This window comes from Excalfactoria chinensis, chromosome 2, assembly GCF_039878825.1.
Source record: "Excalfactoria chinensis isolate bCotChi1 chromosome 2, bCotChi1.hap2, whole genome shotgun sequence".
NCBI lineage: Eukaryota > Metazoa > Chordata > Aves > Galliformes > Phasianidae > Excalfactoria > Excalfactoria chinensis.
This window is the reverse complement of record NC_092826.1, coordinates 114,116,004-114,141,449: the sequence shown is the minus strand read 5'-3', so window position 1 is coordinate 114,141,449 and position 25,446 is coordinate 114,116,004. Positions and strand designations below refer to the sequence as shown.

The 25,446-nt window shown below is 37.8% G+C and overlaps 1 protein-coding gene across 2 annotated transcripts in view; it reads left to right on the top strand.

Annotated features, from left to right (window-relative positions):
• Nucleotides 1–25,446, top strand: part of GADL1 (glutamate decarboxylase like 1) — an 84,840-nt gene that overhangs the window by 3,826 nt on the left and 55,568 nt on the right. For both annotated transcript variants that reach the window (XM_072328533.1, XM_072328534.1), the window contains exons 2-9: nt 8,978–9,150; nt 10,016–10,142; nt 11,567–11,657; nt 12,380–12,486; nt 13,875–13,990; nt 19,186–19,265; nt 19,379–19,433; nt 23,239–23,355. In XM_072328533.1, the coding sequence (XP_072184634.1) occupies nt 8,978–9,150; nt 10,016–10,142; nt 11,567–11,657; nt 12,380–12,486; nt 13,875–13,990; nt 19,186–19,265; nt 19,379–19,433; nt 23,239–23,355 (866 nt within the window). The remainder of the gene's footprint in view (nt 1–8,977; nt 9,151–10,015; nt 10,143–11,566; nt 11,658–12,379; nt 12,487–13,874; nt 13,991–19,185; nt 19,266–19,378; nt 19,434–23,238; nt 23,356–25,446) is intronic.

Sequence of the window (25,446 nt, the reverse complement as noted above, 5' to 3'; positions counted from 1 at the left end):
GTGGCCGTAGAGGTTTGACTGTGTTGTAGCTATAGTCAATGTTTAGTTAGTATTATGATGTATGTGGTGAAAACTGCCTTCACTTTTGCACAGAATGTGATTTTAGAAGATGTAAAGCTGCAAAGGTAATATTGTAAAGCACTTGGCTGAAGACAGCAGGCACCGGGTATAAGCAGACTGATAGACTGAGCCACTTGGAGTGCTCCTGCCTTAGACTTCTGGGCTGTGAGGTGCTGAGCCCTGAGCTCAGAATGCCTGTTAAGGAAGCTTCCCAGCACTGAGTGACTCTTTGGCACTTGGAAGATAAACCAAGGATGTCCTTGACATTACTATTGAATAATGATTCACCTTTGCAGATGACTACTGTGTAATATATGTTGCTAAACAATTGAATTAACACCTTGATAGACTTGTCTAATAAAGTTGCTTTACTGAACTGACCTGACTGGTGTAAGTTGTTACCCAGAAAGCTCCTGTCATGCTATCACAACACCTACTGCACTGTTTGGGGACCATTTAGCCCATGCCAATGTATAATGTGACAAAAAACTATTCCACTTGTCAAAATGGAAAAAAGCAAGCAACCCATGCTCTAAATACCAGATGTTTAGATACAGTGATGATGCTGATCTGAAATGTCTGGTTAAAATATGGGCACAGTAAAAACTTTTCAACACTCATTACCCATTTTCTACTTAGGGCTGTGGTGACTCTGCCTTATCTATGCAGGGAGCACACTGTTCCACTGGTGAGCCTTAGCATGTGTAGTATGGTCACTTCTGTGCATCTACCAAACACCATATGGACTGCTTTCTTCCTAACAGACTGCCAGTGGCTTTTCAGAGACTGATCACTGTGTGTTGCCTCCCCACAGCTTGACTTTCTGCACATCTAGAGTGGCTACTTAAAACCACATAGGGCAAACTTGATGGGCAGTGATGTTTGCAGAGTTTGATTGGTCTCTGCTGACCCAACCAGCTATGTTACAGTGCTGTGTGAATCTGTGAAGATCCAGAACTTATAGAGAGTCACATTTGACAGCACCAATTGCTCAGCTTGTACTCAGCCGGTTTCTTCTTCTGCTGTGAAAATTTCTGAGGACTTTGAGCAACTCATACTGACTTTCTGTGCCTTTATTTTTCCAGGCCAAAGTCAGAAAATACTGTTGTGCTGTTGCTGTACGTTTTTCTTTTGTACTCAGCAACCCACTGACAGACATTGGATTTGCCTTTAGGGAACTGTCAGTGTGTACATACATGCATATATGTGTAGGTAACGCTGAAAGTAATGCCTCCTATTTATTTCTATGGAAACTGCAACAGATGCAGAGAGCATGATAACGGTATTAAGTAGAACAAATTCTGAGCTATGGAACAGCATTTTTCAGCGTAGTCACCACCATTAGCTGTGCATTTTTGCCAGTGATGAACAAGAGCCTGCATACGCTTGTGAAAAGCTACACCAGTGGAGGTGACCCACTGTCATCACTGCAGAAATGCACGACTCATTGCTTCACTGTGTCAACATCCAGGGTTCTGTCTATATAAACAGTTACAAGCATTGATGAATGTTGGTGGATTCTATTTTTTCCTCCTGGAGGAATTAAGTTCTCCACCTTTGCTTCAGATGCATTTCCATGTCAGTCACCACCATTCTGTCAGACTGCCCCTCTGCTGCCGTCTGTCACACAGCAGCAACATATAATGGAGTATTGGTGGGAAGGTTAAACCTCTACTGCCATAGAAGAACCAGTGAGCAGAATTAGGGTATCTGTGATCTGGAGAACTTTGGGCTGACCTGAACAGGGGCAGTTTCAGTTAAGCAAAATGTCTAATATGCTGAATTTACAGTCTGATATATGCACCACTGAAAGATCAAGTCTGCACGAGGCAGCTTGCTCCATTTGGAAATAGCATTGAATTACTTTGCTGTACATAAGTTACTAATAAATTATGAAGGCCTACGTAGGAGCTGGTTAAGGGGCCTAATGTGCTGGAAAGTCTCATTCTGATTTGCAATGCACTGGCTTCTCAATCTTAGTAAATAAGGGTGTGTGTCAGTGTAGTGCTGTAGGCATGAATTAGCGAACAGTAATTGGAAATACTATACAGGAAACAAAATGTGGAAGTTTTTATCATATTAAGAAAAAGTGAGAGGAAAAAAGTTGTTTTTAAGTGCAAATTGTATGTAGAGATAAAATTTCCTAAAGTGAATCCAGACTCTTATCCATTTTTGCATTTTAACTTCTGCTGAATCCCAGTAAACTGATGTAGTAAATTACTTCTCTTTAATTGAATTTTCAATGTTTAGCATTAAAATTGTTTTTATATTATGACTAAAAACGTGGTTCTTGCAGACCATCACACACTCTTTTAAGTCAAGTTGCCAGACTTCTGTTTGGAAAAAAGCACTTACGTTTTCACTTCAGTTTTATTTATTTAATTATTTGCCTTCCAGTGGGAAGCAGAGAAATCTCACAGATTCTTGACATTCAGTGTGGGTCACCCACATATTGGTCGCTTGCATTCAAACTCAGCCTCCTACAGTTTATAACCACTGTATCAATGCGTTGTGCCTGGTCTGACATGAGTGCTGCAAAAATGTCCACTTCCTCACAGGAAAAGGAGAAGACTTATAATGTTCATTACTAATAACCAACATCTAATTGAAATAAAAGTCATTGTATGTGTCTTGCGCTTTCTACTCTGTTGGCAGCTTTTAAAGTTGAAAATGTGAGCTGAGACAATCTTGCTGCGGTCAGGAAGTTAGGATTTCCATTTTGTTGTTGGCATCTGCTATTCCTTAGTTTTGTATCAAGGTGAATTCCAATTAGCCACAGCCTATTTTTATGATTGGAAATATTACAGCATTAATCTTTCCTTCATTTACTTGGTTGAGACACCAAAATGCTGCTGTTCAGTACTGATGTCTGTCTCTGAGGTTTGGCTATGTAAAGATTCCCAATTCTTGCCTCTTTTATCTGCTTCTTTTAGTTTGTGTGTGTGTGTGTCCTCATGGTACTATCTGTGTATGCGAGTACTTGGCGTGCAGTGACTAGGCACAGTGTTGGGAGCATTCAGTTAATGACAGTGCCCACTTGGGACACTGGAAATATCTCTGAAAGCAGAACATCGCTCCTAACATGGGCCTGCGTTCCCAGTCAGATATCATTGCTGGGGCCTCCCTCCAGGATTCCCTCCATTCTCCTGACCTTTCCTTTTGGAATGGGAAATCCAAATGTGGGAAAAGAATAGGACCCATTTGTTGTGGTGATGCCATGCAGCGCTAGCAGCATGCTCAGTGACTCTGTTGAGCAGCCTTTGATTTCAGACATGGTGCTTTTGTCTTCCTCGGATCCTGTCCCATAAAGGTCACTTCTACATGTATGCAGTTGTAGCGTTTCTGTGTGCAGGCGCCTGTTGCAAACCTCCAGTTGCAACTCCACCCAACTTGTTCCCTGTCAGCAGGTCTTGTCCATGAGCCTGCAGAACAGGGAGACAGAGTGTAGGAGATGTACCATGCCTATGCATACTCTGTGTCTCAGTAACCTTCCTACATTAAACATGGTAGTGTGGAATCTTTATAAAGTTCACTTGTTTGCTTTTTCTTGACACAGAAAGAAAGGAAGGTTCTTTTGAAAGAAGGACTGTGACTAGATCATGCAGGGTGAGAAATTTAGGATCTGTTTCTGATTGATACTGGCAGTGATTACTGCATTTGTTACAAAGCAGAAGCCAGTATTTGGTCAAAGCCAGCTTTTTTCTCTCTCTTGAATAGTCAGTGGTACAAGTACAGTATAAGCTGAATAGGATTTGGCTCTGGCATTCAGGCACAAGCCACTCTTTCACAACCACCCCTTCTGTTTCTGTCTTCTTTGTGAGCGATAAAGCCTTCTGGGCCTTTTACACTACTCCCCCGAAAGTTGTCAGAATATGCCAAGTACGAGGCTGCAGTTTCTTTTTGTAGCACGAGAATTTAACATAGAAAGTTTCTGTATGTTAATGGAAACATAGATGCAGCTTTTCAAATACTCAATGGTTTCTACATACTGATGGAACAACATCTGAAAAATGTTTATTTTTTTCCTGTGTGTTATTTCATCTGCAATTAATTTGTTTTCTGATGGGAAAATAATATTGATCATAAAAATGACATGTTAGTTAGAAACTCTTAAGTTTCTGTAATACAATATTTCATTCAGAATGAAATGTCAGAATTATGAGCTTGATTCTATGCCTGCTGAAGCCAGGGGATAAATCCTCGGTTATTTTCAATCAGAGCAGGATCAGGTCTTCTCTTTTGCAGGAGGGTATCTTGAACAGTCAGTTATCCTTAATCTCTGATTTAAGACATTTTCATTTGTTAAAGTTTTTGTTCTGTTTAAAGCCTGGTGCCACTTGGCAGAAATGGCATCTGATATGCTTTCTGGGTGTCTGTCTTCTGAGTCTGCTTAGGAGTCTGTTTCTATAATTTTAAATGAAAAAGACTATATTTATTGATGCTACACTTCTAAATTGTTTGCATACCACATTGTTAAAAACCAAAAGAAAAAAAAAAAAAGAGGAGCATATGGGCTCCATGTGGAACAGAGGACTGATTGGTTACATTAATGCAATCAGGTGTGCTTGAGACAAAGAAATGCAAGAGGCGTAAAATATTTGGAAAATGCTTTTAAGCATTTGAAATTTATTTCTTTCAATAGAAGGGCAACATAAAATATTGTCCAGTAGAGACAGTGGGAGAGTTTCTAAGCTGTGCTCTGGGAAGACATCTTTTAATTTGAGAGCTGTAACATGAAGACTGAAACCAAAATGTTTCTCAAGGTTCACCCATCCAAAGCAGTTAACTGGTCATAGGCTCTTTCTTAAAAAATGTGTGAAAAGAAAAGCAATTTTAACAGTAAGTTCTATTTTGAATATTCTGGCATTTTATCATCCTCTTATCTTTCTTCTCAATACTTTTACTGCAGGCAAGAGGAGAAAGGTTTATTTTTAAGTAGAGTTTAGGATTCTCATAAGAGTTCCAGAGTTCAGTTATAAGTAGAAGATTAAGTATCACAGGAGTAAAATCACAAGATATGGGAACAGTATTTATATCCAGTAGTTGTTTACAAAGCCTGAAGTCCTTTAGTTCATAACATGAGTATGTTTTCGTTCATTTTAGATGTTGATCGAGAAATAGTTGGTTCTATTACATCAGTCACTATGAAAGTAATACCTCCTATTTATTTACACTGGAGCTACAACAGATACAGAGGACACAGTAATTCTATTTGATAGAGCAATTTCTCAGCTACAAACTTTGTTTTTCAACACAGTCACCACCATTAGCTGTGCATTCTTGCACAGCTAATGGACTGCACGTCAAGCTGGTAAAAGTCGGCACCAGTGTAGGTGACCCACTGTCACCACTGCTGAAATGTACCACTCATCACTTCACTGTGCCCACATCCACTGTTTGGTCTGCATCGACGTTCACAAGCATTGATGAATGTCAGTGGGTGCCATTTTTTCCTCCTGGAGGAATTCAGTTCCACCTCTTAGCTTCAGATGCACTTCCATGTCAGACATCGTTTTGCCCCTCTGCTGCCATCTGTCGCACAGTAACAAAGTGTAATGGAATATTGATAGGAAGGTTCAACCTCTACTGCTGTGCCACCACCACCCTCCTCTGATGCTGTGGGCCAACACAATAAAATAGGAGACATTACTTTCAGAGCAGCTCTCATATTTTCCATTAATTGCATAAAGCTGTGTTGCAGGGCAGAATTTAGCTCAGCAAGTTCAGATTGAATTGGCAAGTGATAATGGAAAGTTACTTAGAAAATGGTAAATAAGTCTAGGGTGTATTATTTAAAGAATATAAATATAATGTGGGTTAAGTCCCGAACTCTTTGGTAGAGGTTTACACAGGTAAACTGCTGTTGAAATGAAGGCTCTTTTCCCTCCCTTTTTCCTGACCCCTCTGCTTTGCCTTTCTTTCACAGCTTGTGCCTGAGGCCCAGTGCAGATGTGTTGACAGTAGGAGTGGGCTGTCTTTCTCCTCAGGCTTCATGAAGTGTCCTTTGGAGACTTTAATACTGTCTGTAAAGGTTTAATCGAGTTGCTTCAGATAAAAGGCTGTTGGTAGCCCCATCACCCAGCCCCTAAAGACCTGGCAGAAAATGTTACATAAGGTTCTGCACTTTCTTTACAGTGACCTCTTCAAGAAATTCAGTGGAAAGTCAGGGAAGTGCTTGTATTGCATCTCTGTGTGAAAGTATCAAAAGAAGGGCAGATGGAGGTACCAACAAAAGCTTGTACACAGCTCCAGTTCCAGCAGAAACAGCAGAGTGCAGCAGAGGAAGAAAAAAGTTAGAGATCTCTTGCTCCACTGTGTCGATTTTTTGATATTTCTGTAATCAGAGGAAGTATCAGCAGATACTTGTTCAGATTTTGTCCTCTTTTCCATAGCAACAAAACACCATTGATATGGACATGAGGATGGTAGCATTTGAACACAAGCTGGCAGTATGACTGGGTAGCCAAGACAGCCAATGGGAGCCTGGCCTGCATCAGAAGTAGTGTGGCCAGCAGAGCAGAAGTGACTGTCCCCATTTATGCAATACTGGTGAGACGACACCTCTAATACTGTGGACTCCTCATTACAGGAAGGACACTGACTTGTTTGAGTGCATGCAGAGAGTATAGTGAAGCTGGTGAAGGGACTAGAAAACAAGAGACATGAGGAGAGTTTGAGGGAGCTGGTGCTTTTTAGTTTGTGGGAGACAGAGACCTCATTGCTATCTACAGCTACCTGAAAGGAGGCTGCATTGAGGAGGTTGTTGGCCTCTTTTCTCAGGTGACAGGAGGTAGAACATGAGGAAATCATCTCAAGTTGCACCAAGGAAGATTTAAATTGGACAGTGGTAAGGATTTCTTCATGAAACAAGTGGTCAAGCATTGGAACAGTCTGTATGGGGAAGCAGCGAAGTCCCCAGCCCTGGACATATTCAAGAGGTGCGTGGGTATGATACTAAGGGTCATGTTTAGTGATAAAACTTGGTATGTCAGGATGTAGGTTGAGCGTGAGGATCCTGATAGCCTTTTCCAACGTAGATGATTCTATGATCTTGAGGAGATGGCAAGGTTGAGTTTTTCTGTGTTTATTCTAAGCTCTGGTTAGTACTTAAGGGATTCACTTATATGGAAAAGAACTGACACTTAATCCAAAAATAGTCCCTGTTGTATCCCCTCAAAGACCTGTTGCCTTCCCATTTGTTGTTAATATCTGGTGTTTTAGGTCCTGCGAAGTTAACCTACTAGCTTGTGTTTTCAGAGAGAAACCATTAAAGCTTCTTTAAAGCTGCAATTTCTGTCTAGTGCCCCAGCTGTGGTGTACTGGGAAGCCTGATGAGAGTTTAGCTTTCTGATGTAAGGGATTTTCCCTCTTTGCTTGTTGAAAATGGAATAGTGTTTACATGCTAGCTCTGTATCTGTCCCATGAGAACATTCACCTTCCCTGTAACAATGTGCAAAACATTCTGCTCAGCAAAATGTTGTTTTGAATTAAAAACAGAAGTAATTTCAGAAATGCTGAAGCTTGATGTCTTGTTTAGGGGAAGCCTGAGGTTCCATCTCATGCTGGAATTTGATCTCATATGTAATACCTATCCTAATAAGTGAAAGTGAAGAAATGCTCTGAGTTGACAGGGTTTCTTTCAGTCAATGGACCCTGAAGGTCTCCACCTTTGTAGACACATTGTTCTATATCATTATGCACAGGCACAGTGAACATGCCAGACTGTCCTGCAGTCTTCTGGAAATTCAGCTGTTTGTATACACCTGTTAAAAAGCTACCTTAGTTCTGCAGATTGTAAAGTTGTTTCAAGCATAAGATTTTCTCCTTCATACATTCTTACTCTCCCAATATCTTCACTGTAACACTGACCAAAGAAGACCCTCCAAGGCAATGCTGCCTGACCTCACAGACTGTAGCTATTCTAGAGCTCGATCTGTGTACTGATGCTGTGTGTAACCCAGGTAATTTGGATATGGTAGTTACTACTTCTGCTTTCAGTGCTGTTTTGTTTCAGATGTCTGTTCCCTTGATATCCCCTATTGTCTCACTTTTGCCTTTATCCTCATGTTGATTAAAGCTGATGTTCTAATCTTGCTGTAAGAAACCATTACATGAAATGGATATGTGATTGTCACTGTTGTGCAGTGTCTAATAAGCATTTTGGGTGTGCTTTTGGAACCAATGTTAAGGGAGTAGTGCTGTGCTTATGCAACACATCAGGAGGGTGTGTCATGTATAAAGGTGAGGGAGAGGAAAGAGATCACCAATGGAGAAGTGAATAAAAAATATAATATACACAGCAAAATGCTCCAGTAGGTGACTGGAGTCACTTAAGATAAGGGTGGAAAGACAGTTCAGGTATGTGATATCAATAGTAATCTCAGAATGTGTTGTATTCATGGAAGTGGAATCAGTGAAACTTTGCGGAGGGCACAGAGAACTCTACAACATGACTGAGTGGTGAGAAGGGATAGAATGAAAATACGGGAAGTGAAGCTGGGAACTCTATCATAGAAAAAGGAGAATAGGAAAGAAATATTATCAGCTGAGTGTCTGTTGTTTCACACCTCATTTCTGTTTATCCAGCTGTATCATCCTGAGGGCCACACTTGTGTTTTCCTCTAAGTTTGGAAAGTGCTTTGCATGCTTTTGTATGCTGCAGAAAGGGGCAAATACCATGAAGTTGGCTGTTATTATTTATGTAATGTCAGTCTGGGTTTAAAGTAACACAAGGTGGTTGTATTTGTCTGTAAAGAGGTTTCAAACAAAATATAGGATTTTTGTACACGTGAAAAGACAATGTGAATTTTATTTCCTTATGTTCACTGAATCTTCAGCAACGAAAGACCATTTTGTAGCTTAGGACTGACCAGATCTTGTCTAATGCAGAGTTGTTTTTTTTTTTTTTATCTTCTAGCCAGTACTTGCAAACAGGATGGACTCCAGAAGAAGAAGAATGCTGTTTTGGTGGATGGAGTCATCCTAAATGGTCCAATAACTGACTCAAAAGCAGGAGAAAAATTTGTGGAAGAGGCTTGTAAGATCATAATGGAAGAAATAATCCAGAAAGCTGATGATGTGACAGAAAAGGTAAAGCCATGGGGCGTTGCTGAAAAGTTGCAGCAGAGATAATGAACAATGAATAATTTTTTTTTCAGCTGTATTGTATTGCACTTCAAGTTGTATCAAAATTGCTTCTAGTCTGTGCCAATTCAAATTTTAAAAACCTTCCAGTAACGTGGTTAGCGTACCTGTTTGCCTGAAAATAACATTTTATTTATTTATTTATGCATTGTCTCAGTGGTGACTTTCTCTGAGCTGGCAAATGGGTGTAGTGCATCTCCTGTTTTCATTGTAGAGAATTGTTTACTCCTCAGAGGCACTGGTGTTAGAGAGGGAGGGACAGAGGATGTGGACCTACTGTGGAAGGGAATATAATGAGGTTGCCTTGAGTTTCACAAAAACCATGCTGAAGAGGATGTATTGGGAAAGAACTGGAATATAAAACATGATTGCCTTTGGGCATGCACAGATTGCTCCCATCCCTGGGCAGAACAGTGTCTGAAAGTTTTGGGACTACAAAGCCTTGCTAAGGGCAAAATTTGATCAGTAGGCCTCTTTCTCCTAACTAGGATATATGACACATGAGCAAGATAATTGTGTGATCTGAGGCTGACTCTTTACATCCCTGCATTCCAACAGGCACACCTTCTCCTTCCAATCTTTTACATCTTTATGCCTTCCGTATTCTAATTTTTATGGTCAAGTAATGTCTGAGGGGCAATAAAACCAAGACCACGTGATCTTACCAGGCATATTGCCTTGATGGCCTGCTGCACTCCATGGGCAGTTCTGGAGAGCAGTCCTGAATGTAGTACTTACCTGGCACTTTTCTAACAGTCTTCCTTTTGACTAACCTGTTCATTGGTGGTGTGTCCTATCTACCTGTCATTAGGTTTGTGAATGGCGGGCCCCTGAAACACTGAAGAAGATTCTTGATCTCGAAATGAGAGACACTGGAGAATCTCATCAGAAACTCTTGCAACTCTGCCAGGATGTGATACAGTACAGCGTCAAAACCAGTAGGAATGCAATTGCTAATGAAGTTGTTTTGTTGTATACTAACCTTGGAAAACAAGATAATGTTTATAAAGCTCTGTTATCTTCCAGGAAACTAGGGGGTTTGAATGCTTGCTTTCTACTTGCCTACACAAATATGCAAATATTTGATTGTGTTTCAGTTGTTTGACTACATGCTGGTCACTGTAGGTGTCTTTGATTGCCCAGAAGGTATAATCAAAGAAAACTAATCAAAACCTAATTCTTATTATGCCATTGATGTTAACAGCAGATTCTATCCTCTTGAGGTTTTGTGTAAGTTGTCTTGAGATAACAGACAATCAAACTAGAAAGATCTTTGTATGTAATTTTGTACTGTGTGGTGAGGAGTGGAATCACCATCACTGCCCTTGGACAAGTAAGAATGCATTCTTAGTGATGATTATCCTGCATTTACTATTGTTTTCTATTGAGCAATAGTCTTGTAGGGTGTTAATTTGCCAACAGGCAGTAATTCCCATTCCAGATGCAGTGAGAAGAGAGCCTGCAGTGTTTCAGAGATGGTACAAGACATCTCTGCAGGAATGGTTTTCTGTGGGTAACCTTTCTGCAGCTTATGAAGTATAATTTAATCTTAACAAAAAGGGATGAATAAGAAAGTGTTGTTTTCAGAAGCTCATGATTTCAGATGTGGCATAGCTTGGGCTGTATTTTGGAAAGTGAGAAGGTTATGTGATATAATTCCTGTGCATTTGTAGGGCACATTTCTTCCTACTGTCTCTATTTCTACAGTAAGAAAAGCCGCAAAATGATTTTGAGGATGAACCTGTCTTTGAAAACCATGGAAAGGCAGTAATACCGATCTAAAGGGCAGTGTATTGATAATACACAGATAAAATTGCTGAGCTAGTGGAAGGCATTCTGTTATCTTTCTTCTGCAAATTGCCTTCAAATTTTCATTTGTTTTGCTTAGAAAGAATTTTAAGTAAGAAAAATTTGCTGTGTAAATAGTTCTTAATCTAAGTATAAACATGTGTTGAAGCCTGGGATGTAATAGGCATGGAGCCATACAGCTTACCTGGTTTTACATGTTTTACTGGTTAGCAAAACTTGGCTGACTGTCCATTGCATCTCTGAATACCACTGTTAAAGGCCACTGTACATACTCAGTTGTCAGTCACTTCTTTTTGATCTTTAAAGCTTGTGAATAACCCATATTTGTTCTATGCACAACTTACATCAGCCTTATTTTGGGACCTAAAAATGCCTGTAACTTTTACTTTCAAAGGATTGTCTAATTTAAAAAGGACAGTAAATCTGTAAATTACTGAGAGGGTGGTGGAGTGAATCATGGTTAGCAGTGATCAGCATTCAGCTAAGGGAGCCTGTGATGCATTCTCTTCTCATATGCATTCTGTCACTGCTTGCTTTTCATCTATATTTTCAGATCATCCAAGATTTTTCAATCAGCTGTACGCTGGAATAGATTATTACTCATTAGTGGCTCGTTTCATTACTGAAGCATTGAACCCAAGTGTGTAAGTGCAGTTCCTTGTACTCATAATGATGAACCTTGCATGCTTTTTGAAGTAACATCTTCCTGACCGCTGTCCCCTCTCCTCCCCCTTGTGATTCTGTTTTCCTGTTTTCAGTGTTACAGAGGATGCAGGAATTTGGGAAAGAATATGATCTAGTTTGTCTGAATAGCTCACCAGAATCTTGGCTAAGCTGATGATTTTCCTAGTTTGTGAGTTGGGGCTTAAGAGAAATGATCTTTTTTACTTTAAACACTTTTAAAGAAAAAACTCTTTTTTTTTTTTTTTCCTTTTGAGAAAAAAAAAATCAAAATGAATGAATCCAACTTAATTGTTTACTTACCTTGATAAGCTCCACACAGAGCTGAATACAAATGATTACCTGTCTACTATTTACTTGCAGATGTAAAGACTAAACAAAAATGTGATTGCTGCTTGCAATAGATTATTATTGCTGAAGTTTAAGCATTGTGACCTTCATTAAAATCAAACTCTGTGATATTACTTTGAGAGTGGAATTGTCATTGTAATGCTGTCAGGAACTAAGCAATTGGTCTGCTGGGTCACATCTATAAACTTTTCAGTTTAGAGTTTCACTTTTGATGGCAATCAGCTTCTGATAAGTTAGAGAAAGGTACAAAAAAACTCTGTCTAATTTTAGCAAGATGCTGTGGCATGAGTTCTATAATCTTGATACCAAACATGTTCCTTTTATTTTTGTTCAGATATACATATGAAGTATCCCCTGTATTTCTGTTAGTGGAAGAAGCAGTCATCAAGAAAATGATTGAGTTCATAGGCTGGGAAGAAGGTGATGGCATATTTAATCCAGGTATTAGCAGTTCAGATTTTCAAAAGAAGTCATGATAAACCATCTGATTCAGTAATTCTGCAAACATTTGATTTGTGTAAGATGCAAGATGCAGTGATGCACAGAGGAAAACTGTTGTGTCCAGGCTTCTTTTTTGTATTCTACTAATAATTCTATGAATGTGATCAGCAGCTGGATGAAAGAAGTTCTACATGAAATATAATTGTAGGAAAATGAATTGTTTGTAATGGAAGTGCTTCCTGACCTTACTAACAACAATGCCAACAGCTTTATTGCACTGAGTCATTTGATGACAGATAGAGAGCTGAAGTAGTTGCTAGACACCAACCAGTTGCTTCTACAGGCACTGATGTATATATTCTGCCTATCATGCGTGGGAGCCAGAGTCTGTTATAATGGGTTTGTCATGAGCTTAATTCCTCTGAACTTTGACACTTTTTTGAAATGTTATGAATTGGCCAATCAAACAAAGATTTCTTCAGCTTCTTGTTAGGTCACATTTTTCATATATTCTTTAAAGCAGCATTTCAGCCCCATGTATAGAAATAATAAAGCATAGTATTATTCCACAGATCATTCAAATTCCAAGTTATTATATTGGATGTGAAGCTTTTGTAGATTAGGGGTGGGAAAAGGTGTTAAAAGAGGAAATGGATTTAGCATTCTTTCAAAATCATGACAAGGCTAGGAATTCTACCCTACATATGAATTGTAGAAAAAAATAAACATAGAAGCTAAAACTTTCTGGAAAACTTGTGAAAAATATATTAGTAATATTGTTTTCTTCATTTCAGATTTGATGGATACTTGTGGAATCCTTGCCTTTACTGTAGCATTTCTTAATTCTACTTTTCTGAAGTGCTGTCAGTAGATCAATTAATTATGCCTTTTAACACTAGTTTTAGATAAGACATTCCATCTATTCTTTATTATTTTTAAGTAAGTAAATTGAGACTACATCTTGCAGATTGCACTCACCATGGTTTTTTATTTTTATTTTCTCCTTGTAATGCTCTGACTGCCCAAGACATCTCCTAGGCTTCGTAAGATAGAGCCACAGTTGAGATGGTGCTGCTTTGGTGTATATTAGAAGGTGCTGTTGCAGTGTGTTCTCCATCAAGGAGGACTGTTTAAGCATAATTCTTACTTCCTTGAGAAATATCTCCAAAGAGCATTCAAACCAGCTCTGTTTCCATTCATGATACAGTTCATTTTATATCTGCAGGTTTTTAGGGGAAGAATTAAGTAACAGTAAGTGCATCTATAGGCTAACCCTGTAGGTTTTGTTTGTTTGTTTATTTGTTTGTTTTGTAATAGATTAATCACTCAGAGATAGAAAAGGTACTAGGACTGCAGTTAATATGATACTTGTATGTCTTTTATTTCAGGTGGCTCTGTTTCTAATATGTACGCTATGAACTTAGCAAGATACAAATTTTGTCCAGAGATAAAAGAAAAAGGGCTCTCAGGTTTGCCAAGACTAGTCCTGTTCACTTCAGAAGAGGTAAAAACAACAAAAAGCTTCTTAAATCGTCTAGCAATGAACTTTATTTTTCAGTGGCTGCAGAATTATAACATTTGCATGTCTGACTGGGGTCCTGGTACAATGAATTTGCCATCAGTGAATGATGTGAAATACCAGAGTTATCTGGACAAGTCTGATGATAAATCTTCCTACAGAAGCTCTCTTGTCTGAATAACTGTGAATGTTCTTGTTCTTGAGCTGAAAGAAGAAAAGATTGTGCACAGTGTAAACCTAAAGGCAAATACATGGGGGATGTTGTGGAGATCTGCATTTTAAAGTCTAGCAGGATTCACGTGTAGCTTTCAAATGTTTTTCTTGTATGATGTCAAAGTTTATACTGAGCTGAATGTCTCTGGTCTGTGAAATGTCTCTCTGCTGCTCCCACTATTACCTAAATCTGAATACAGATTCACTGTGGTAGAGAACAAAACCTACTATAAAATATTTGGGCAAATCCTGCTGGATCTTTAGATAGTTCTTCTTTAAATAATTGAAAAAAATGTGGTTATTTCTAAAGTTTTTGAGTAAAATCTGTTCAAACTGCCTGTGGAAAATGGAGATATGCTATACATTTATTCTGAAGCTAATTTCTTTTTTCATAGAGGCTCTTTCTTCTCACTTCTTCAGTTTTGATTTTATAATTGAATTAGTGCGGAATTGTTATTCCAGACTCTACTGTATAAAATATCCTGTGGTGGTGAGGATCTTGTATTAGGATGTATGTAGTTCCTGACATAATTTTAGCTTACAAGCTTATGCTTCTAACATTTCGCTGGATAAATAGACAAAAGAGACTTATTTTGAAGAGATCTGAGAGACATGGACATTGCATGAGTTGTCCAAGACATTTAATTAATCCAAATGTCTTAAATAAATTAGTATTTTTTTTTCAAGCCAAACATATTTATTTTTTTCCTTCCAGAAGATGTAGGTATGAAAACAAAATGCCAATTCATGCTTAATTCATCACATTTTATCTTTAAAATAGCGGAAGAGGAAAAAATGATGTTGAAACATTTCATTTTAATGCTTTGGAAATGAAGCACATCAAATTTTCATCATGAAGTAACGTATTATTTCAGTGCAAGATTTAAATAAAAGCGCACTCTTAAAGGCCTTCCCAGAAGGCATAGACCTCTTTTGTGTTGTGTAAGCAAATGATTGAAAAAAACGATAATGTAGAAGTTGCAACCTGTGTTTAGCTTTAAAATGAGTAAGGCAAATAGTGTTGGCATGGAGAAGGCATGAGGTTTTAATGAACTGAGATTATTGATAAGGAATCAAAGCGCATCATCAGCTCAAGGCACTTGAGTTTTAGGACTTGGCTTCAACGCTATTGAAATAAAATGATTTTTGCTTTGAGTTGCCAAGTCCTACAGTTTCTGTCTGGCACTTGGCAGGCTGAAGGAGCAGGGGAATGCATGGAGTTGTCAGTGACTTAATTTTATGTGACCTGGGGACTATGTATTCTTTGTACATTTGTGGATAATATGAAGTTATACGTTTAATGTGTGGCCTACTCACGGTCCTCACATGCTCTGTTTGGCCTTCAGCAACAAAAGTGCTCCTTGTTCCTGCAAGTAAAATATTAAAGTACTTTAAATAATGGTGATGTTCCATGAACATGGTACTTTTCTATAGCTCTCTTGCTGGACAATTACAGAGTGATTCCTTTTGAGACCATTTCAGCAGTAGTGAAGTTATTAAATCTTACTTTCCTGAGGCACGATTAGTATATCTGTAGAATCTGAATGCAGCTTTATAGTTGTAGACGATGGTCCACCTGCTTATCATTTTTCTCTATTTGAGCTTTATTCTTTACCAAGAATGTATTGCATTGATCTGAAAGGTAGGAATTTGCTAAATTTGAGGTAACTGAGGGTAGAAGAGCGTATGTGTAAACGGTTGAAAAGTACATGCTGATGTGATCAGTTTTTAGATGCAGTGAAACTAAATTCCTCCCCAAAGCAACTTGATCATGAAAGTAAGAAAGCGGAAAAGCACAACTTTAACTCAGTGTTGCCCCCTGTTGAAATTACAATAGACAAAAATGAGTAATAAACCAATCTCATAATAATGTAATTGCTTCATACAGTCATGTTTCTAGGAAACTCTTAGAAATGAAGAGAACAAATTTATCTTCTGTTTTAATGAGCACACGGGGAAAGTAACTTATCTTTGCAAATCTTATTAGAAAAAGAAAACTATCTCACTATACTTAAAACAGTACAACAACACATCTTTTGGTTTTGGTTTGATTTTGTGCTTAATGGCATTCATTTCTCACTCCTAGTGGTTACAGAATTAATATGTCCAATTGAACCTGCAAAAGACATGGCAAAAGTAATCTCTACTTCTAGTATTAAAAAATATTACTTTATATTGTATATGTAGTATAGATACAAATGCTATATTTTATTTGAGCATTACTTTCTTCTTATTGAAAGGACTCTATGAACAAACGAACTATTTCATACTGTTGTGACTGGAGCTGCTGAATGTTCTCTGTTTTCTTCTTAAAAGGATGTGGCGTGATTTAGGTTTATGGTAGTGATAGTAAAAATATGAAGTTTTTGTATGTTTTCTATCAATATAACTGAAAGACTACTTTGATGAAAAAAAGAAAGCATATTTCAAGTCAGTGTTGCACTATACAGTCCCTTTTCTGTCCTACTGTAGACTTACTAGATTTTATCGGGTCTTCAGTAGGACAGAAGGAGGAACAGAAGTTCTTGTAAAGGTGAGAAATAATACACCTGGCAGCCTGTTAGTTTTAGTGTTCTATTCTTCCCTCTTCTTCTGCTCTTTAGTATAATCTCTCAAGTGCTCAAATCTCTTATCTTTCTCTCATTCTTGGATACCATTTTTAATAATAATATAAGTTATTTAGTGAATGCATCTTTACTAATATAGTGATTTTGCCATTCTACAGCTTTCCAAATTTGAGACTATATTGTTATCCCTAGTGGTTCTGCTGTAGGCATTAGCAAGGATCCCGAATCCTTGCTAATGCCTACAACAGGTTCATACCTTTCATTTGACCCTAATGGACAGAAGTCAGTGATAGAGACTACCTTTATTTTCAACAATTTGCTAAATAGTTTAAAGCACCTCCAAAATTCCACTGATCAACACATAGCCACTCTACAATCATGATTACCATTATTGATGCCATGTAAGACTAATTGTCTGCCTATGTACCTTGTTATTTTTGTAGCAGTCGGAATCAGTGTGTCCTAAAGGCTTTGTGAATGTGTCATGTTACAGAGTAAGCATTCCTAGGACTAACTGATAGTATCAGGTAGTATTTTTGTATGCCTTTAAAAAGTGTGCAACGGTGAGGGGAAAAGCTTTTTTGTCAAAATGAAAAAGAGCCCTTTGAGATGATCCATCTCATCAAAACAAGCGTGACAGGCTTTAATATCCTTAATATATTCATACCCACACATTAAAATGTTGTACATTTTTCATAATTATGTTCTGCAGTAACTCCATTTGTGTGAACTCTCTGGAAGAAAATGGAATTAATTATCCACCTGGTTTCACCTCCTATCTGAAAAGAAATAATTCTAGGCATCGTCACGGTTGCTGGAATAAGGGTTGTTTTAACTCTTCAGTAATAATGTGTAAAGAAATCCAATTTTATTTTTTTAGAAGTAATAATCCCAGAGTTGGATAGTCTTGATTCCGAGAACTGTGTAGTCCTATGAGATGCTGAATGCTCTCAAAACTTGCTTCATTGATTTGAGTGGGTAGGTATTTGTCATGCTGCAGGTTGCTGAGAGTTTGACATCTTGGAATGAGTTCAGATTAAGAAGGTTGCTGTGTCTTGAATTCCCGGGCTGCTCTTGAAAATGGGTTAAGCTGTGTGATACGAATGTGCTCTTATTTTGGAACGATACAGAAAGCTGTTATACTGAAGAATGATATCCATATAGAGCTGGTTCTGATTTATAAAGTTGAATGTTGGAAATACAGGAAGCTCAAATTTAACAGAAAAAATAGTGAACAGTCTTCAGAGTGGACTGTGAGCTCAAATGTCCTTCTCATCTGAGTAATTTTATCATTCATTGACAAAAGCCCATTTCTGACATCCTTCAAGCAGGTGAAGGGACATTTTTTACAGTCACTTTACAGGCTACAAATACCCGCTATTCGGTTCAAAGTGAGAAGCATACTATGTGTACTGGTGTTTATTTGCATTTGTTCACAGACATCTTTTTGACAAGATGTAGCAAAAATTCTTTGATAAATTACTAAAATATAGCCTGGTCCAAACTGGAACTCTTTCAATAATCCATACTGATTTAAAGATGCCTGATGATGTATTAAGTGCCACCTAAGGTCATCTTGCTTTAATAATGGCTTCCAAAAATCAAATTCATGTAGACAACCTTGGTCTAACCACCAAGATTTTCAAGGATTTGAAGGCCTTGAAAGTCCTGATTATATGAACTCTAAAAGCTTTGGTAAGTCTTGGGACTTAAGCTCCGTGATCTTATGAACAGACTTGCTGAGACAAACCAAAAGTTGGTTTAACACAGGTATCCTGTCTTTGACAGTGTTCAACAGCTGCTGTTTAGAGAAAGCATATTGAAAAATTGGAATTATGAAGTGGTAGAGAGAGATATTTTTATATACGTTTTGATTAAGAGTCCAGTTTCCAAGGGGTGGTGCTTCTGGATATTCAGACCTATCATCTGCCTCCAAGCTGCTGAGTTCAATAGCCTTTAGACCTTTCCTGTGAATTTGCCTTTTACTCTTATTAATACTTTCGTTTCAGTTCTGTTTAAACATTTTGAAACAATTAATCATTCTTTCCTAATGATACTTTAAATTTTCTTATTTTTATTCTAATACAGAATCAGTTTAAACTATTCATATGAAATAGACCTTTTTGTTTTTAAGCCAGTATTTTAAACATGGTGCACATCTATTTTGTTTGTTTTCCCTGCTCTTCATCGTGTCATAAATTGTTAAGTACAATATGTCTTTCTACTGAGTAACTTTGTCAATTTGCTTTATGTGTTAGGATATGCTATTATTATGACTGTTAGCTGGTATTGAATTGATTTCAGTGACACTGTTTCCTATGCAAAGGAATTTTTCTTTTTAATTGTGTGTGCTCTCTCTCTTTCTCTCTCTCTCTTTTTTTATGCTTCTTTCATTTACAGTGTCATTACTCCATGAAGAAGGCAGCCTCTTTCCTGGGTATTGGTACAGAGAATGTTTACTTCGTCAAAACAGATGAAAGGTAAGCAAGCAAAAGCCATTGCTGTGGTCTCTGAGCTTTTTGAAATGCAGTAGTGCTGTACTAACCAACTTATTTGAATGTAACTGAAAAAGTTTTAAATCTGTGTCCCTTAGAGGTAAGATGATACCTGAGGAACTGGAGAAACAAGTCCAGCGAGCCAGGAAAGAGGTGAGAGGGGGAGAGAAAGCATGAAAGATAGAGGAGGAGTGTATGCAGACTGTGTGCTTGTGTCTGAGTGAAAGAAAGGAAAACTATGAGTGAGTGAAATCTTAAAAGTAGACCAGTTAATGTACCAGTGTTTTTCTTACAGGTGCAATCCAAGCCAAGGCTTTTATACTGTTCTGGGGAGGAAAATTCTACAGGGCTTTCACAATTAATGAAAACCCTCAGTACAACACTACTCTGAAGTATTTAGCAATTTTCTTCTAAGTGTAGGATTTCTTAATCTTTATTAAATGAAATAGATGCAGTATCTTAAGAGGTAAATGAAAACTGGAAGTTTTTCCTTATTATAGCAGCTACTGTGATAGCCTATGCAGTGAATGAGAGTTGTAAGATATGGCTTGGTCTCTGAAACTATCATACATGCTGCAAATTCTTTTTGTCCCTTGTAGTCCTGTTAAAAGAGTGCAAAGATTCCATTGTGCCTCTGTTTCTACAGGGACTTTGCCAAGCAGAAAGTGAAAGGACAGCATTTTGAAATGTATTGTTGTTTTATTTGGACAACATTAATATACATCTCCACAATCTGTAAGATAGCGCATACTGTAGTCAGTGTAATTTATTCTAGAGAGTTTGGAGGACCAAGTATGGCTTCTAAGGTACAGAGGGCTTTCTTTTGGGTTGCTTATGCCACCTCATTTCCTGCTTTAGAGCAGTAGGATTTGGACCTCAGCACTTAGTCCATGACCTGGGAATACTAATAAGCTAGTGTATTGTCCCTGGTGTGGATATTGCCTATCATGAGATCCTACTTTGGAAGTTTCTGTGGCTGATAGAAATGGCTGTCCTGTCATGCACTAGTGTGGCCACAACTGCATTAATTAAAACCTTCCTTAGATACATCATCTACCAAAAACCATCTCCCCTTTTGGTTTGACACTAGACAGAGTAACTAGTGATACATGGTGCCCTTAGTTAGCTAGGAAACTCTTCCTTTCATTATCCATGGAAGACAATCTGTACTTTGCTCATTTGAGCAATCTGGGGCAGGGGTGGGGGGGGAAGAACTGAAGTGTGGAGCAGGAGAAGACAGGCAGACAGGAGAATGAGCTCTGTGCTTTGGAAAAAAACACATTGTATGTGTGTGTGTGATTTGGTGGTTATTTAAAAAGATCATTTGGCATTTATGTTGTTTAACAAAGAAGTCAGCCTCAATTCAGTGCTGTGCAATTTGAAAACAATGTTTTATATTAAAATGCTCTGCTTATAGGTGTGCTGCCTTTGAGAAGCATTTACTATTTTGCTTGCCTTTTGATGGAAATTATAGGCATTTTGAAAATTCTTGATTTCACCTGAGCTTCCAAAACTATCTATCCTTGATAAAGTACTACTTTACAACTTTTTAGAGAAGGACACTTCAGTGAATTACAGTGAATATTCTAATGACTCTTAAACAACAGAGGATGTATTCACTAGTGACGAGAGCACAGAATGTTCACTGACTGTGAATAGCAAAAGTCTTAGTCCTGTTTTTAGAGGATTTAGTCAAGAACATCTATTTAACTTTGTTGGCAGAAGAATAAAAGTATGATTCTCTTCTTCATAGAAAATTGCAATGGTAGCTATAATTTTTTGAGTTTGTAATGGTCCTAAACTTGTCCCTGTATTCTGCCAGGCTACCTGCTGGCAGCTGGGGTGCTGTGTGATTGTGGTGTAGCTGTGGCAGGAAATTGGTAAGAACACTAAGAGAGACTGTTAAGTGCAGTGAATAAGTCTGCCTCACTTGAAACTGTTTCCTATTTGAGCTTTAGTCTCTTTTGTAAGTTTGATGGACTTATGTTGTAGGCTATAGTAAGAATGAATGATCAGGAAGTAAATTACAGGCTGGTAATTCTTTGTGAGTGTGTGGGATTAATTTTAATTTATTCCAAGGCTAATTTTCATTGCTTTAGCAAATTGTAAGGAAATTTTAAAATACAAATACATCATAATTATGTTCTATTCTAAGAGTCCTTTACACTGTTAAAGTATTATGAGTGCTGGAGCACGTCTCCTGTGATGGAAGGTTGAGGGAGTTGAGATTGCTTAGCTTAGAGGAGGCTCTGGGGAGACATCATTGCGATCTTCCAGTACTTGAAAGGAGTTTACAAGCAGTGATGGGGCAAGGGGCAATGAATTTAAACTGAAAGAGGGAAAGTTTAGATTAGATGTTAGGAATAAATTATACACTGGCACTGGTAAGGCATTAGTAAGGCACCGGTAAGGCACTGGCACAGCTGCCCAGAGAAGTTATGAATGCTCCATCCCTAGAGGTTTTCAAGTCCAGGTTTGATGGGTTCCTGGGCAGTCTAATCTCATGGTTGGCAACCTGGCCCTAGGCAGGCTGTTTGTCCCTTCCAACCCAAACCATTCTATTATTCTATGAATTATAAAACTACCAGAATGTAAATGTGAATCAAGCTGCCTGTCTGTGTTGTAGATGTTTAAAAGTGGCAATACTTAAAAAAAAAAAAAAAAAAAAAAAAGAGGAAAACAAAGATCAGATTTCAGTTAAAGTGAAGCTATATGAAAGACTTGCACTTAGAATTTGATTTCCATCTGGTCTGATTTCAGTGAAGTTACTCTGAGTTACATCAGCACAGTGACTTACATCATCTGTGAGATTTAACTCATTGCAAATGAACCTCAGGGATCCAAGATTATGCAGTTTAGTAACAACTTCTGTGCTTCTTCAGTAGCTGCACTGTCATGCTATGAACTAGATACTGGAATGAGCAGAGAAGCTGCTTCAGCGTGAGCTTATGGCACATAAGAATAGACAGTCATTGCTAGGATTTATGCCCTCAGTTTCATGAGGTTGCTACAAACCATCAATTCTTTTCATTGCTTCAATTTCTGCTCCTAAGAAGGCACGGGAACATTTATTTGCAAGGGTAGGTGAAAGATGAAGTATTTGGATTCACCTGCAGTTGTTGTTGTACCTCTGGTATTAGTTGAATGGGACATCACTGAGCAAAGCCACCAAAATAAAAACTGATGTCTTGTGATGCTTTTCTGAGGCTACAATCTGGCAAAAACGTTTCTTATTCCACCCTTCTAATCTTTAAACTGTCAGATTTCCAGTAGTCTCTCTACTGTGCTTCAGTTGCCATCAACATCCCTTCCTGTTTTCCAGATGATAAGGAGAAAGAGGATAAGATTTGGCTGTACAGAGGGCATTGGGGTCAGATAGCAACTGTCAAGTTGTGGTATATGCCAGTACTGCCTAGGGCAAATTGTGTTCTCTAACTAAAGGTTCCCCTTCCCTTGGCAAAGAATGTAGGCATTGCAGAGGGAGCACAAGTGAGCCCCTGGAGGGGTGAGTCATTTTCCAGCATGGGTAACATGCTGGCTGTACTAATTGCTTGCTTTGTGTTTGGTATAATGATAGGAAATTGGGTGGTAAAATATGGAAGATCAAGAAAAGAAAATCAGTGTATAAAAAAAGATGTTAAAAATCCAGAGTGCTTTCATCTTGATAAAACTGGCATCTGTCAAAACAGTCTGAAGCTTTCTGAACCAGAGCAGTATGTCCTGTGATGGTGTTAGCTGGAAATGCCTTTTCTTTTCTTTTTTTTTTTTCTTTTTCCTAAGAGTCAGCATTTTTATATGCAGTACCTTCTGTATGAGGCTCTCAGTGCTGGGAAGCTAAAATGTAGACTGTCACATCTTTGTCCTACTTTCCATGACCTTGTTATACTCCAACTCTCCATATATACTGAGGGAAATGAATGGTGTGAATCACAATGTTTTGTTTTGAATTCTATTGCAGGGGTCAGCACCATTTCTTGTCTGTGCTACTGCAGGCACAACAGTACTGGGAGCATTTGATCCTCTGGATAAAATTGCTGATATCTGTGAAAAGCATGACCTCTGGCTTCATGTTGATGTGAGTTTGTAAAATGTGTGCTTTTCTTTAACATTCCTTTTACTTTTATAATTCGTATTTTTCTTTGACTGTTGATGTTTCTTGTTGTATTAAGCTGGACTTAATTAACTTTTCCATAGGAAACAGGAATATATATCTTTATTTATCCCTGTTCCCTGTGCTGAAAGCCAGCAAATGATTTGGTTGTATCAAGCAGTCAAAACTTTCTTGTCATGATCATGCTGTATTTCAGATGATTTTAAGATCAATTTCTTTTTCCTTCTTGCTACCACCCAAAATGCTTCAAGGATGATTATGTACTAATAGAACCACATTCTACTGGGGAATAGACACATTAGAAAGGTGGTGTATCGTTCATACAGGTTGAAATAAAGGTATTTCGGCTTCAACCAACCAGAAATTATTCTGTTTCATAGTTACAGATTTGAGTTTCCTGTACATCCCCTTAAGTTTTCCTAAATTGTTCAGAATTTTTTCCCATCTCATTTCTTTTTAATTCTAGTTTTAGATTTTAAAATCCATTTGTGAACCCTTATGGAATAACCACTGACCCCTTTTATTACTTGCATTTTAAAATCAGTTCATGAATCTCTTTGGAATAATCATTGAGACTATTCATTACCCGAAAGAGCTAGCTGCAAGTGCATTTTTCTCAAACTAGGTCTCCTCCTATTTTCTATAAATGGATTCTTTTTATAGTGACAGTGCCATGAACTCAGAATGTCTGTACCAAAATCCATGGAATGATGAGAGAATCTGGAGCAGCATAAGAAGAGATTTTTAGGTCTTCTTTAAATTTTTCAGGTGTTTAATGTTAGTCATTTAAAGAAACATCACACAGACAATGATATGCAGTTCATATAAAACTGTCTCAGACTATAATGAATTAATTCTTTGTATGTGTGAGTCAAAAGAGTTTTCTTACTGACTTGGAGGCAAAGAAGCAGAATTTAGTCCTGATATTTAAAGAGTCTTCAGAGCTTCCTCTTGGTCTTATGCTGGTGTATTACCCATCAGGTTTACAGCAGAAGTGAAGAATTCATGTTAGGTGCTAGTCTCTTGTGTATCTGTAGTCAGTGAAGAGATGAGTTGGTATACTTACCTAAGAGGTGACATTGCTGGAGCCATCTGTCCATCTTTTAATTCACCCTCAGTTGAACTGTTAAGAACTGAGTGCATTGTTGTTTCTTTATTTCTCTTTAAAGTTTCTAATTGTTTATGTGGAAATGGGATAAGGGAAAGAGGCTGACAGCTTTGTGTGTAAGTGACATAAGGCATAAGTATATATACAAACATACTTTGATAAAATGATCTGACTGTAATTTGTAATTTTACCTTTTCTTCAATCACAGCACTATGTGAAATATATTTACTGGAATAATACAGAAAAAGTAGGGATCAGGCATCTGCCATTCAGAAATAGTGTGTAGGAACCATAATGAAGGGTTTTATTTTTTTCTTTACTTTTGAGCAAGCTGAATTCCTTCTAGCCTTATAGTCAAGAACATTATATCTGCATTCCTCTGGAAGATCTATCTTTCAGTTGAATGTTTTACGCATTGTGAGGTCTCATTTTTATAGTAAGTACTGCTTCTTTGGCAGTGAGTTACTGCCATAACTTTGGAGGAAAAAAAAGATACAGTACCATTAAAACAATCATTTAAAAACAAAGAAAGCCATAATTTAGGACTCCTATCACTGATGAGAATCAAGATTATCTACTGCAAATGATCTCAAGAACTGTCTATACTTTTTTATTCCATGAAATGTCAGTGGTATTATATCCAGATTTACACTGTTTTATTTCATTTCAGAATATTTTCTGATACAAAAATAAATAAATAAATAAATATGTTTGCCTTAGGGAAACTCTTCTCATTAAGTATGAAATGATAAAGCTCCTGATCCTTAGAAAGGGCAAAAGGAGAAAATCAACATAAAATCAGCAGGCTTCGGGATGATAAATTTTAGTGAAGTCAAAAATAGTAGGTAAGTTCTCTCATGGATACAGACCTGAAAAGGAAGTCAGAAAAAGGTTTGTTGAAATTAATACCAATAGGCCCAAAATATCTCAACAGTCAATCAGCAGCC